Source organism: Tauraco erythrolophus, chromosome 8 (genome assembly GCF_009769465.1).
Source record: "Tauraco erythrolophus isolate bTauEry1 chromosome 8, bTauEry1.pri, whole genome shotgun sequence".
NCBI lineage: Eukaryota > Metazoa > Chordata > Aves > Musophagiformes > Musophagidae > Tauraco > Tauraco erythrolophus.
This window is the reverse complement of record NC_141472.1, coordinates 26,479,239-26,493,344: the sequence shown is the minus strand read 5'-3', so window position 1 is coordinate 26,493,344 and position 14,106 is coordinate 26,479,239. Positions and strand designations below refer to the sequence as shown.

General features: G+C 57.2%; 1 protein-coding gene across 2 annotated transcripts in view; it reads left to right on the top strand.

The window, feature by feature from the left end:
* The window catches only part of SLC4A3 (solute carrier family 4 member 3), a 29,339-nt gene extending 25,079 nt beyond the window's left edge, over positions 1–4,260 (top strand). For both annotated transcript variants that reach the window (XM_009987266.2, XM_086615644.1), the window contains exons 19-22: positions 340–593; positions 926–1,095; positions 3,035–3,208; positions 3,977–4,260. In XM_009987266.2, the coding sequence (XP_009985568.2) occupies positions 340–593; positions 926–1,095; positions 3,035–3,208; positions 3,977–4,054 (676 nt within the window). In that variant the 3' untranslated portion in view covers positions 4,055–4,260. The remainder of the gene's footprint in view (positions 1–339; positions 594–925; positions 1,096–3,034; positions 3,209–3,976) is intronic.
* The last annotated feature ends 9,846 nt before the right edge of the window (positions 4,261–14,106 follow it).

The following is a 14,106-nucleotide window of genomic DNA, read 5'->3' as shown; positions in this document are numbered from 1 at the left end:
AGGCTGGGATGGGTGCTGGTGGCATTGGTGTGGAGATGCACCTGGTGTCCCAGCAGGATAGCAAGGGTGGGATGCTGACCATTTCAGACTGTACCTTCTTGGGTTCTCCCATTGTCTCTTGGCTTCCCTCCTGGCATACAGTGTGGTGGAGACCTGCCTCAGCCAAGCACAGGAGGAAATCTCTAACCTGAGGTTGACAGCCACCATCCCTCTCATAAGCCATCTCCTTGCTGTCCCCATGTGCACGCTCTTCAAGGAGTGAACATTGTCCCCAGCCACAGTGCTGTCCCTGAGCACTGAGGTGGGCCTGGCACTGACCCAGGCTCTTTTTCCTCCCAGGCTGATTGTGAGCAAGAAGGAGAGGAAGCTGCTGAAAGGCTCTGGCTTCCACCTGGACCTGCTGCTCATAGGCACTATGGGGGGTCTTTGTGCGCTCTTTGGGCTGCCCTGGCTAACTGCAGCGACGGTGCGCTCCGTCACCCACGTCAATGCCCTGACCGTCATGAGCAAGGCTATCGCGCCAGGAGAGAAGCCCAAGATTGAGGAGGTGAAGGAGCAACGTGTGACAGGAGTGCTTATTGCTGCCCTCGTTGGTGAGCCTCTGCTCGGGTGAAGGAGTGAGGGGGGAGGTCAGGGACAACCATTTTGAATCTCCTGGCAGCATCCCTGTCCCACTGGCCAGCTTGCACTCTGCCCAATTGCTGCAGGGCTGCCACCACCTACGCTTATGCCAGCTCTTCTCCAGCAGCCTTTGGTACCCCCCTAGCCAATCCTTCTCTGCAACCCTTCCAGCTAGACTCTCTTGAGCTTCGTTTCCCTTGCACCCTGGGACAGATAGAGAGGAGGCAGGAGAGGGATGGAGGCTGAGATGCCTTGCAGAGGGGCTGACGTGGGACATGCCGTGCCCTGAGCTCTGTCTGTGCAGGTCTGTCCATTGTGATGGGGAACATGCTGCGGCAGATCCCACTGGCTGTACTCTTCGGCATCTTCCTCTACATGGGGGTTACGTCGCTCACTGGCATCCAGCTCTACGAGCGGCTGCTCCTGATCTTCATGCCATCCAAACACCACCCTGACCACATCTATGTTGTTAAGGTGAGTGAAGGCAGGTTGTGGGGAACTGGGTAATGAGGAGCAGAGGAAGAAGAAGCAGTTGAGGGGGGATGGTGCCTTGTTAGAGTGATGCTTGGCCTGGTGACCCTGCCTTGGCTGCAAGTTTGTGCCAAGAGGTAGTGCAGTCCATGGACAGAGGTGATACAACGGTACGATAGCTGCTGACAGGCCGCACACAGGAGCGTATTGCCAGGATATTGTGTGAACAGACTGTTTACAGGGGTGATGCATTGCTCGAATGGGTGTAGGGACACTGTACTGCCAGGTGGGTGTGCTGCTAGGTGGCACAGAGCTTGACTGCTATAGAGTTCTGCCTTGCTGTACAGTACAGGCAGGTAGGTTGTGCAGCAGTGTTGTGTTTCTGTACTATGCTATGCAGAAGAGTTATGTTTTGACAGTTGGGTCTTCATTAATCTGCATGGAAGGATAATAGAATCATCGAATCATTTAGGCTGGAAGAGACCTTGAAGATCATCAAGTCCAACCATCAACGTAGCACTGCCAAGTCCACCACTAAACCATGTCCCTAAGCACCACATCTACACATCTTTTAAATACCCACATCTACGCATCTTTTAAATACCTCCAGGGATGGTGACTCAACCACTTCCCTCGGCAGCCTGTTCCAATGCTTGACAACTGTTTTGGTGAAGAAATTTTTCATAATATCTGATCTAAACCTCCCCTGGCGCAACTTGAGGCCGTTTCATCTTGTCCTGTCGCTTGTTACTTGGGAGAAGAGATCAACACCCACCTCGCTACAACCTTCTTTCAAGTGGTTGTAGAAAGCAATCAGGTCTCCCCTGAGCCTCCTTTTCTCCAGGCTAAACCCCAGTTCCCTCAGCCGCTCCTCATGACTTGTGCTCCAGACCCTTCACCAGCTTTATTGCTCTTCTTTGGACATGCTGCAGCACTTCAATGTCTTTTTTTTTGTAGAAAAGGGCCCAAAACTGCACACAGTATTGGAGTGCGGCCTCACCAGTGCCGAGTACAGGAGGACGATTGCTCCCCTAGTCCTGCTGGACACACTGTTTCTGATACAAGCCAGGATGCTGTTGGCCTTCTTGGCCACCTGGGCACACTGCTGGCTTGTATTCAGCTGGCTGCCGACCAACACCCCCAGGTCCTTTTCCACTGGGCAGCTTTCCAGCCACTCTTCCCCAAGCCTTTAGCATTGCATGGGGTTGTGGTGACCCAACTGCAGTACCCAACACTTAGCCTTGTTGAACCTTGTACAATTGGCCTTGGCCCATCGATCCAGATTGTCCAGATCCCTCTGCAGAGCCTTCCTGCTCTCAAGCAGATCAACACTTGGTTGGTTGATGAACATTTACTGAGGGTGCACTTGATACCCTCATCCAGATCAATGATAAAGATATTAAACAGGACTGGCCTCAATACTGAGCGCTGGGGAACACCATTTGTGACTGGCCGCCAAGTGGATTTATCTCCATTCACCACAACAATTTGGGCCCAGCTATTCAGCCAGTTTTTTACCCAGCAAATAGTATGCCCATCCAAGCCGTGAGCGACTACTTTCTGCAGGAGAATGCTCTGGGAAACAGTGTCAAAGGCTTCACTAAAGTCTAGGTAGACAACATCCACAGCCTTTCCCTTATCCACTGAGTGGGTCACCTTGTCATAGATCAGGTTAGTCAAGCAGGACCTGCCTTTCCTAAACCCATGCTGACTGCGCCTGATCACCTGGTTGTCCTGTACATGCTGCATGATGGCACTCAAAGATGGTCTGCTCCATCATCCTCCACTCAACTGAAACCTCACCAGTCAGCCAGGGCTGCTGATAAATGATTGAAATTGGTTTGGTGAGCACTTCCACCAGCTCCCTCAGTACCCTTGAGTGGATCACATCTGGCCCCGTAGCCTTGTGTGTCAAGCTCTTAGACTGGATTTACGTCCCTAGGTGAAGACCTGGAGAATGAATCTCTTCACCTGCATTCAACTGGCCTGCATTGTGCTGCTCTGGGTGGTGAAATCTACAGTGGCATCCCTGGCCTTCCCCTTTGTCCTGATCATGACAGTGCCATTGCGACGCTTCGTGCTGCCCCGCTTCTTCCATGACAGGGAGCTCAAAGCGGTAAGCAGATAACTGTCCTCACAGTCTAGCTTGCAACACTGGAGTGAAGTTGAGGAGATTTAGCAGACCAAAAGGCTGGGAGATCCTCAGCTGGCAAAGCCTTGGTTTTCCCTGCTGTTTTCTTGGGCTCTTTGTTTAACAGCAGTAGGTGGGTCGATGGCTTTCTCAGAGCTTGTAGCTGTGGGAACAAAGTGTGGGATGGATGGGCAGCCTAGGGCAAGGAGACAGAGGATCCTGCCATGCAGAGGCCTGGAATAAGGATTTCCTCTTTCATCCTCCTCCCCATTTGTGGCTGTTTCTTCAGGAAACACGTCATTTCACCACTGAGACAGCAGCAAGGAGAGCCCAGCAGCACACCAGAGCCTCTGACTGCTTGGCATAGGAGCGCATAACCACAGTGCCAGGGTGCTGGTGGCTCCTCGGGTGCTGCCAATGTCCTGAGCTCCTGTTGGAGAGCAGCCTGGAGCAGCACACAGAAGTGGGTGCTGCCAGCGGGGGAGGAGGCAGGAGTTGCTGTGCTGGACCGAAGCCCCAGTGATGGGGCACTGTCGAATAAGACACTTATAGGAAAGGGCATTGGGCTGGGGGAGCATGAATGGGCACGAGGGGCAGGAAAAGGAGGCTTTTGGGAGGGGAAGGAGCAAGAGCTTTGCTCTTCCTGGTGCAGCCCAGCTGCCTGGCTCGTTGTACACTGATCCCTCAGTGCCAGGCTTGAACCGACGCTGGGGTGGCTGTGGCCTTCAGAGCCCGGTCTCTACCTCTCCCCAGTTGGACTCGGAGGATGCGGAGCCAAACTTCGATGAGGACGGCCGGGACGAGTACAATGAGCTGCACATGCCTGTGTGAGCTGGGACCTGCTCTCCCTGCTCGTGGGACAGGCTGCTCGCGCCTGCTCATCCCTCCCAAGGACTAACCGGAGACTTGCCGTGAGTCACGCAATCTCTTGCCTGGACCAAGGAATGGCTGTTCCATAGCCCCACAGGAGGTGGCCTCAGCTCCTGCTGCCCCATCGCTCACTCAGCAGAGGCTGTGAATCTCTCTCCTCTTGGAGCTGGTGGGCTGAGAGGTGCCTCTCACATCCCGAAGCTGCGCGAGTCCTGAGTGCCCATGGGTCAGGGGTCTGCCCCCTCCCTGCTGGAGGAAGCCTGTATCTGGTCTCCAGGTGGTGAAGGGGAGTCGTGCCAGCTGGTGCCACTGCATCCCCCTCCACTGCCATGAAGCTTGGGTGTCTCAGCACCACATGCCACCAAGCAGTCACAGAGATGGGCTGGATGCTGCCTGTGGACAGCCAGTGGGCTTCTCCCGGGCCAGCAACCTCTTTGCTCGGCTGGCAGATGCCTTGCTCCCACTCCCTCTGTCCCCTTCCAAGAGTGCTCATGCTGGGCCAGCCTGTGCCACAGCCCCTGGCCCACGGGGCTGCTGTAGCCTGGCCGATGGTCAAGGAGGGACCAGCACTCTGGTCCTGTCCTGCAGACCACCATCTGCCCAGTCACCCTCCCATAGGACTGTTTTCAGCTCTTGCTCAGCTTGGAGGAGGCTGTTTGCTTCCTCATAATTTTCCCAACCCTCTTCCCAAAGGAAGGGTGGGGACACTGGGGACAAGCAGGTATCCTCAGGTACCTGCCCTTTTGCAGGGACTGAGGAGTTCTGTACCATTCTGCACCCCCACAAAGGTTGCAGGGGTAAAAACTCATCACAGGGCTCCATCCCAGTTCTTGATCCCCACGTACCTGTCTCTGAGAACAAAAAGCTATACAAGAGATGTAGTGCTGGAGCACAAAACAGTCCTTTGGGTCCCCTCCCTTTCCCTGTGCAGTGATCCACTGGGTCTGGCTCCTGCAGCCCCACAAGGAAGTCACTGAAACCCCCAGCCCCAATTCTACTTCCATACTGGGGTGGCCTTTCATGTCCAGAGGTGCCCTCCAGCTGGGAAGGAGCAGCATTCAGCGTGCCCAGCTCTCAGCCCCTGTCACCTCTGAGCAGCTCCAAACACCTTTCTGTGTGGCAGGGCTGTCCCCTGGGGTCTCCCTGGGCTGGCAGCCCCAGTTCAGAGCTGCCTCGGAAACTGCTGACGGTCCCCTTGCTGCCCACGGCGGCTCTGAGGGTAGCACCGGAGGAGACGGGCACCCCAGCCTCTCTGGGATGGTCGGAGCTGCAGTGGCCTCATGGAGGAGGCTGGGATGCTCACTCCACCATTGGATTTAGAACAAGTCTCTGTCCCGGTTCCCACTTAGCAGCCTGGCTCCTGCAAGAGATGGTGGGTGCTTCATTACCAGGAGGGTCCAACCCTTTCCCAGGAGGCTGCAGAAATATCTCACCAGAGAGACAAACCTCCCCTGGTGGCAGGTTCCTGCCCCACGGCCTGGCACCCCGCAGGGCCCGGGGTGGAGAGACGAGTGTCTCCGTGTGTCTGTGGCCGTGTGTGTCCTGTCCTCCCCGTGTAGTGTAGGAGGCCTGTTGTCGCTGTGCATTGTGACTCCTCTGACTGTAGTGGAAACAGCTACACCAATAAACTCTTCACAGGAACCACGTCTGGCGCTCGCCTTTGTTTGTTAATTGGCAATATATTAAACTGAGTGAAATTCCCCCGACACAAAACTGTTTCTTGCCCACAACAGCAGCCAGGGAAGGAGCAAGCCCCAGCCAGAGTGAGGAGCGTCACCTTGTCACCTACCAGCAGCATGGAGGTGGGCTCTCCACCACCGTCGCCAAGCTGGATGGTTACTGTGGGCCCAGCGGGAGCCCCTGTGCTGGAAACAGGAGGCTGAGACCCATATTTAACCAGAAATGTGACTCGTGCCTGCATGAATCCGTACACATGCATCTCCGTGCCTGCGTGCTCAGCAGCGCTTGGTGCCCATCTCCTTACCCAGCCTGTAGCCACATGCTGAACAGCAAGACCATGGGCTGAGAATGGAGGAAACATCTAATTAAACACATATTCCCTCCATGATTTCTTCCCAGGTGGGAGCCGAGCCAGGCACCCCACATGGTGCCAGGTTGGACATCCTCTAGTCGTGCTCTCCTGGGTGCTGCTGCTGGGAGCAGGTGGTGGTCCCACCTCTCATGGTCAGGGTTGCTGGTTGCTCCTGGGGCTGGCCACTGCTGTGGGGCACGTGGCAGAGGGCTGAGCCTGCCTGGCTGCAGGGGTGGTGGCCATCCCGCGTCTGAGCCAGGCCTGCTGTAGGGCAGGCAGCGCCTGGCCCTGCAGCATCTTTTCCAGGTCCCAGCAGCGCTGCTGAACCTGCGGGAGAGGAGGCAGCGCAGGTGCCTGGCTTCTGAGAATTCAGGTGGGCTGGACGGAAGCATCCATGAATAATTCCTGCAGGCTGCTCCACCACACTGGGAAATGGTCCCTCTCCCATCCCCACTCCACGGCTCTCCTTCTCCTCCTGAATGCCTAGGGCTGCCATCGATTTGGATTGAGGAGGCTGTGGCCCTCACCGGTCCTGCAAGATCTGTGTCTCCACCTTGATGTCCAGCCCTTTCCATGCAGCTCCCAGCCCCCTGCCCGTGGCAGTGCCCTCATGCTCACTCTCGCACGCGGGGCGGGGAGCACAAGCAGAGCCAGAACGTGTCCCTTACCACATCAGTCCTCCGGATGAGGATGGGCCTGACCTCCAGCTCCAGCAGCCAGTCAGCCTCCAGGATGCAGTGGTAGTACTCTTCCAGCTCCAGCTCTTCTGCAACTCCTCAGCCAGGGCAGCCTGGTGCCGGTGACCTTCTGTACTTGGCCCCGGCCTCTGCTGAGGCCAGGCCAGTTCCGTCCCCTTGCCTCGCTGCTGCAGGCACAGGATGTGGATGCGCTGGGTGACATGATGGACCTGGGCACGCAGCGCAGCCACCCACTCCCCACGGTGCAGCAGGGCCAGCAGCTCCTCCCAGCTCTCCTGCAGCTGGGCTCGAAGCACCCTGGTGCTGCTGCCTGTGCCCGAGGACTGCTGTGGGACCAAGAGGTCAGGCAAGCCCAGGGGAGAGCCAGGCTGCTCAGAGACCCTGCCCTGTGGTAGGGGCTGCACAGTGTCGGGAGCCAGCCCTGCTCTGACCCCCGCTGATGGCTGCTGTGGTGGTGATGGCGATGGCGATGGCGATGGTGATGGTGATGGTGATGGTGATGGTGGCAGGGAGAGGCTGTACCTGCTGCAGTGGAGACCGACCCACCTCTGGGCCAGCTCCGCCATGGCCAAGCTCTGTTGAAAGACATCGAGGACCAGCCTCAAGACATTTACAAAGGGCCCCATGCCAGCAAATACAGGCAGGTCATGCAGGCCGCAGGGGCTGCAGACCCACTCACTGAGGGTCCCCCCTGCAGCAGCAGCCCCCGGTTTCGCTGGCGGACGAAGAGTTGTGCGGTCAGGCGTGGGATGGATGCCGGGGGATACTGCCGGGTGAAGCGAGCAGCCGGCTCCTTGTGCATGTACAAGTTCTTGCAGAGTGGGACCACTGCCCTGGCGTCAAACTTCTCCTTCAGCTCGCTCAGGTGCTGCAGGTAAGAAGCCAGGTGGACACAGTGATGGAGAGGAGGCAGCAGGGATGGCAGGTCACCCACACAGTCCTGGGCTCTGGATGTGCTGGAAAACGCAGCGCACCAGGATGGAATGGACGGGCTGGTGCAGGCGGGATTGCTGTGGGGGCTCTGGGTTGGGTCATGTGTGTGGGCTCAGCCAGCAAATGATGCTACCAAAGGCCGGCATGCAGCTTTGAGGGATGGCCAGCTCAGATGAGTCAGTCCCAGTTGCTCTGCTGGAGAGGAGACGGTGGGTGGGTGGGGAGGAGGGCAACAGAGCTGGGCTGGGCTGCAAGGGGTGACCTCAGAGAGGTACCCCTACATTTGCAGAACCAGAGAAGGGAGAGGCTGCTGGGTGCTGCCACAGCAGGGAGCACGGTGGACTGCAGAATGCTGGTGCAGTGCAGGGAGGGGATCGGAGAGGCTGCCTGCAGCCCCAGGGAATGCTGAGTGAGGGGAGGACAACCTGGGTGGCTGTGGCCCCGCAGCTGCCCTGGGGCATGCTCTGGGATGGGGCAAGTGCCCTCCTGCTCCCTGAAAAGGAACTCGGTAGTGTCAGACATGATCTGCACAGCGACCAACAGCTTCTCCCACCTCATTGCTGTTTGAGAAGAGGTTTAACTTAACAAGAGTAAGCAGCCACCCTGCCTGTCTGGAAAACTAAAAATAGGAGGTCTGTTCCCAAAACTATCAGGTGTATTATTTTAAACCATTGCATGTTTAGGCAAACTATTTGGGTTTCTGTTTCTGTCACACAGGTTCAAGTACCTTCAGTCTATCTTCTCTGGCTATTTTTATTCTCTGAAGCCAGGAGGGGCTGGCACATCTAGGTTGTGAGATACCACTGGCACCGGTTCACATGGCTGTGTGGCTGGGAAGTTAAAGAAATTGCTGGCTAAGACCATTGCCACGACAAAACTGGGAACCAAAGTTTCCCCTTTCTCCTATATATCTGGAAGTCCTTGCCTGGACTATGCTGTCTGCTATCCGGGAACTCAAACTTTATAAAAGTAAGTTAAAAAAATCCTTTTTCCTCTTCCCGATGAGGAGGGGGTTTCAAGCCCAGCACCTGGGGGGGCAGGTGAAAATGGCTGGAGGCGGCAGCACAGCGTGTTCCTCGCGCTGTGGGCTGGAGGGGGCGAGCGTGGCTGCGGTTGCTTTTACCTTCCCCAAGTAGCTGCAAGGGGGTTTGTTTAAGTGTGAGTTGCACCAGTTGGGGGGGGCAGAGCTGGCGCTGAGGGGAGAGAAGCTTGTGCGTGAAACCCCAAAGACCAGCTAAAGATCAGCCCCAGCTCACGGGTGCCGGGGTCCGGCCCCACGCTCTCTGCCCCTCTCTGCCCTCCATCCACCTCCCTGCTGCGGCACTCGAAAGACGGGACTCACCAGCCCCAGGAGTGGCACCAGCGAGAGGAGAAAGGGCTGAGCTGGGCCCTGCTGCCTGCCAGGTGAGGAACCTGCCCTCCTTGGGTATGGACACAAACCTTCCTCCCCATGGGAATGGCAGGTTGGAGCATCCCTCACACCAGAGCCAGCCTTTCCCGGAGCCGGTTGCTGGCCCACGGGCATTGCAACGGAGCTACAGGGGAGAGAGGCAGCTTCGTCCAGCCCCTCTCCCTCACACAGGTCTTCGCAAAGGACACTTCTCTTGCAGGGATGCCTGAATCCTGGTCACAGAGCACGGGCTTGGACAGCACGTTTCTTTGATACAAGTGAGTACAACTATGCACGGCCCTGAAATTTGCCCCAAAGGCTTGTGTGGCCTTGGCAAGAGGGAGGCTCCTCAGCCTTGGGCAGCTCACTGCCTGCCTGCCGTGCCCCTGCCCTTGTCCCTCCCAGTGTATCATCCTTCTAGGGGTCTCCAGCCCTTCAGCTCTCTGAGGTGCCTGTGCTGAGACTGCTCCCCAAAGGGACTCTTAGGAGAAGTAAATGGTCTGTCAAGGGAGTGAGAACACAGACTGGGTGCAAACTCTCTGTTAGAAACCTCCGACAGGGACAGCATCCCTGGAAACAGGGGTCTGACCCCAACAGTCTCCCTTTCCCCTCCACCGGGCTGCCCATGGCAGTGGAAGGCTTGACCACAATGTTTCAGCCTGCTCGGCGAGCAAGTCCTGCCTGCTCGGAGAGCTGGCCAGGACTGTGCCCAGCCCTCCTGCCTGGTGCTGGGATGCCATGGGGAGGGAGCCTAGGGCCCTGGGCTGGGAGTGCTTCACTGGGGACAGCACTGGGACACTGCTCCTGTGCCTGTACAAGGTTCCACTGTCGAGGTGCATGCTTTTGGCTGGGGTGCACCTACGCACGAGCTGCTGCGTCTCACTGTGCAGAGGTGGCTCACATGAGCTCCCCTGCAGAGAAGGGCAATGCTGCTGTAAGGTTGGGACAGAGAAGACAGCCTGAGCTCTGAAATGTGACTGCTGAAGCTCTTCCTTGCAGGGAGGAGGAGGGAGGTGACCTGGCACTCATGGGTGTCTTGCCTCCTTCGGAGGGGACCATGCAGGAGCTGGAGCAAGGTGAAGTGCTGAGCACCAGCGCTGCACAGCATCCCTGCCACGTTGCTCTGCGATCTCCTGGGCCATGGGCTGCCAAATGTGACCTTGCCGCTGGGCAGGATGAACAGATAATTCCCTTCTCTAGACTTCTGCAGAGACAGGGGACCTTGTGGTCCCTGCTGTGGGAGCCCAGCTGTATGATTGCCTTTATCTATCAGCCCAGTGTCCCTGGAGGATGTCCTCCTGCTCCAGCACACAGGGTGCAGCAGTCACCGAGGGTGGGAGAGGCTAGGGAGCAGCCGACTCCTGCTGTGACAGTCTCTCATCCCCAGCAAGGACAGATGGCCAGATGCTGGAGCTGCTTCCTGGTGCTCTGAACTGGGGCTGCATTTGCTTTTCAGCCCTGAAACGAACCTTGGAACTGGGTGCTCTGGCAGACAGAAGCACAGCCTCGCCTGCTCCCTGGGTTTGCTAACCCAGTAGCCCAGCGTTGCAGGTGAACTTTCAAGAGACATGTTGAAAACATGCCAAAAACAGGGCAGAGATTGGCATAATTTTGACTGCAGGTGCACAGCGAGGAGAATAACTCTCTCCTTCAGCATAGAAATTTTGCAGGCTGAAGCTGCACAGGCGAGATCAGGAAGAGGAAACGTACCGAGCTCTGGCTACCAGCACCGGTCAGCAGACCTTGGCCGTGGCCAGGGGCAGTGATACGACACCGTTTAACCTCCTCGCTTGCTTGCCTGGGTTTGTCATGCAAGCCTGAGACAAAGACAGAGAGCTACCCATGCCTGGTAAAACAGCCCAGCCTGCGAAGCGACTGCACCACAGCTGGCTGACACACTTTCTACAGCATGAATCCCGCAGTAACAGTATCCGTGAGCAAAGCCCTGCTTATACACTCGGTTCAGCAGAATCCGTCAGGCTGTTTGTAACAGAGCCATCTGTGACCTCCGCAGCATCACGCCATTAATAGCAAGGCTTGGTCTGGGTCAAGCAAAAGCAGGGCAGGCTTAATAGGAGAGGAAATTAGGTGGATGTGCTTGGCTGGCCTCATCCCCACATGGTCCTACTGTAATTATAGCCTTGTGCAGCTCAGCTCTCTTATTCAGTGCTCTTGCCTCCAGGATTGCATTTCTCACGACCGAGGTGTAAAAGCTGCACATGGATGTGTTTTGGCCCCAAGCAAACCTGCGGCAGCACGAAGGGAGCAGCGACAGGGAACCTCGGCTCGTTGCTGCTGGGAGATGGATGTGTGGCCTGGGATGTGGCAGGGAAGGGAGGGAAGGGTTGGAATGGGGGAACAAGACCGGGACCCCTACCTGCAGAGAAAGCTGGAGATACCTGATTATGGGTTTGGTCAATCTAGCATGGCCAAGTGCAGGTGAGGCTGGTAGAAAGTGACAGCTAGTGCTGGCCCGAGTGGCGCAGCTTGGGAGGATGCTTTAGAGGCCAAGGGGTGTCACACGGTGACAGTGGGGTGGATGTTCCCAGCATCCACCCTCTGGGCCCATCTGCTCCAGCTCTCTGCTCTTGCGCCCAGGCTGAAAATGAAGAAGACATCCTGTTTTCCTGACCTATGGAGAAAGGGCAGCCCTGGAGGGCATTCCTATGCCTAAATGGGACAAAAAGCTTTTCCTGCTGTGGTCAGACTAAGCAGGGCTGCAGCAGCCCTTGGCCTGGGCTCTGCAACGTGTGAAGGCAACGCTCTGCACTGCGCTGAGATGGGCTCGTTGCTGATGGTACCTGAAGTGAGATGGGAACCAAGGGGATGCCCAGGGCAGATAAATGCCCCCCACTCCGCACCGTATCTCCTTGCAAGGAAGGCTCCCCCTCACACTCCCGCTCTCTGGGGGAGCAGGTGCTGCAGTGCTTGATGTGACCCTGCGAAAGCCTCTCCAGGCAGCCTTAATCACATTCCTCTGGAGCAGGGACACATCTGGTACAAACATGATCCTGTCGCCGAGGAGCCTGGGCTGATTGCTGCCGCAGAGCCCCAGAGCAGCCCGGGGTGGGGAGAGCTTCAGTGCAGCTTTGATCATCACCATCGTCATGTTGCAGGGACGGGGCTGGCTTGCGAGCAATGGGGTGGGAGGGGAGGACAACAGCTTCATGCTGCGTTGGGGCAGTCCGAGCCGGAGCTGATCTGGCTGGACCCTGCCCTGGTCTGAGCTGTGGCCGGGCTTTCCACAGCCTGGGGACAGGAGAAGGGAGGAACTGCCCTTTTTTAAAGCAAATTTCAAGCAATTGTGAAACGGGAGTGGGGAGGGGGCCAGGGCTGTGGGGATAGCATGTGCCCTGCTGTGCATCCCCTGCCCCTCGCACACATACGGTCTGTGGCAGGAGAGCAGCTCGGTGCCTACTGAGGTGTCAGGCCACTCCTGCAAAGGGACATGCTTGATTTTTGGCCACTGCTTCACAGTAGTTCTCCCCCTTTTTGAGATCCCTCTCCTGGCTGCCCTGTGCTTTGGGTAAGCGGGCATTTCGTGGCCCTGGCAAAGCAGCAGGGCCTGCCAGTGAGGGCTGTGATGGTGGCAATGCACAGCAGAGCCTGGGTGCCCTCCTCCTGCATCCGTGCCTCCCTGTGACTCCAGCTGGGTCCAAGGTATCCCGCCTCTCCTGAATGAGATCATCCCAGGGATGATGGCAGAAGAGATCAGTTCCCCACCCGACGAGCGCGGCTCTGATGAGCTACTGGGGAGGTGGCACTCACAGCCGAGGTGTCACTGCTTGTTCCCTCGCAGGTGATGGGAGAGCAAGGCTGGCAGATGCTCGCTGCCCATGGCAGGGGCACACTGGCCCGCCTGGCTCCCAGCCGCGTGCCAGACCCGTGGCAGAGGAGGAAATCAGGATATTGTCTGGTGTCCAGGAGGAATTCCTGCCTCGGCTTGTTCCTGCCAGTCCTCTGTCGACCTTCCCTCGGTGTGGAAAGCCCAGCAGGAAGCTGACTCACTGTCTGCTGCCGCCACGGCTGGGTGCGGGGCTCTGCTGCCTGCGGCACCAGGGGGCTGCTCCTTTCATGGATGCAGGAATAACTCATCGCCCAGATCCCCCGGCACCCACCCACCCTGGCTCTTCTCTGCCAGAGCCCAGCTCTCTGCTGAAAAGCAGAGGAGAACACCCATGGCACCCTAGTTTCTGTGCCATCTGCATCTGGGCTGGCGGGAAGGCTGGGAGGTTGCCACATTGCTGACGAACATGCAGGCAGCATCACTGTGCCAGGCTTGGGGCAGAAGGCAGCCCCAAGGTGGGGAGGGGGACTGATGGGCTGGAGAGGAGTCCTGGGCTCGTCCTGTGTGGTGGGACCCATGCCAACCCTTGCTGACTGCTTCATGTTCATCACATCGCTGATGTGGCAGCCAGCCCCAGAGCTGCTGGGGTGGCAGAGGTGAGGTGCCAGACACATGGTGGTGGCAGCGTCCAGGTGGCTAGCAATGGTGAGTCTATGAAGAAGCAGATGATGGTAGCCATCCCTTTCTGGGGAGCAGCACCTAAAAGATTTAGGAGACCCTTCAGACATTGCCGTTTCCAACTGGGCTGTATGGGTACAAGACTAACAATTTAATCTCGTAACAGAAAGGAGCAAATAGCAGGCTTAAGTTCCAGCACACTGTGGGAGCTGATGAACAGGAAAGGGGAAGGGAGCTCACAAGGAGGACCCTGGCGTGGGAAAGAAGGATAAGTCCCCAAGTTTATGAGAGCATTTGGGTTGCTTGGTGTGTTTGCTCAGAATAGGTTTGCTGCTAGCTTGCCACTTCATTATCAGATCTCCCTTGACATGTAGCTGCGAGGGTCATGCCTTGATGGGCAATGCACCTCTGGATGACAGGAACCACAGCCAAAGTTTCTCCACTGGAGAAGCCTGAGATGGGACATGTGGTCCTGGAGATGCCTGCTGGTGGAGA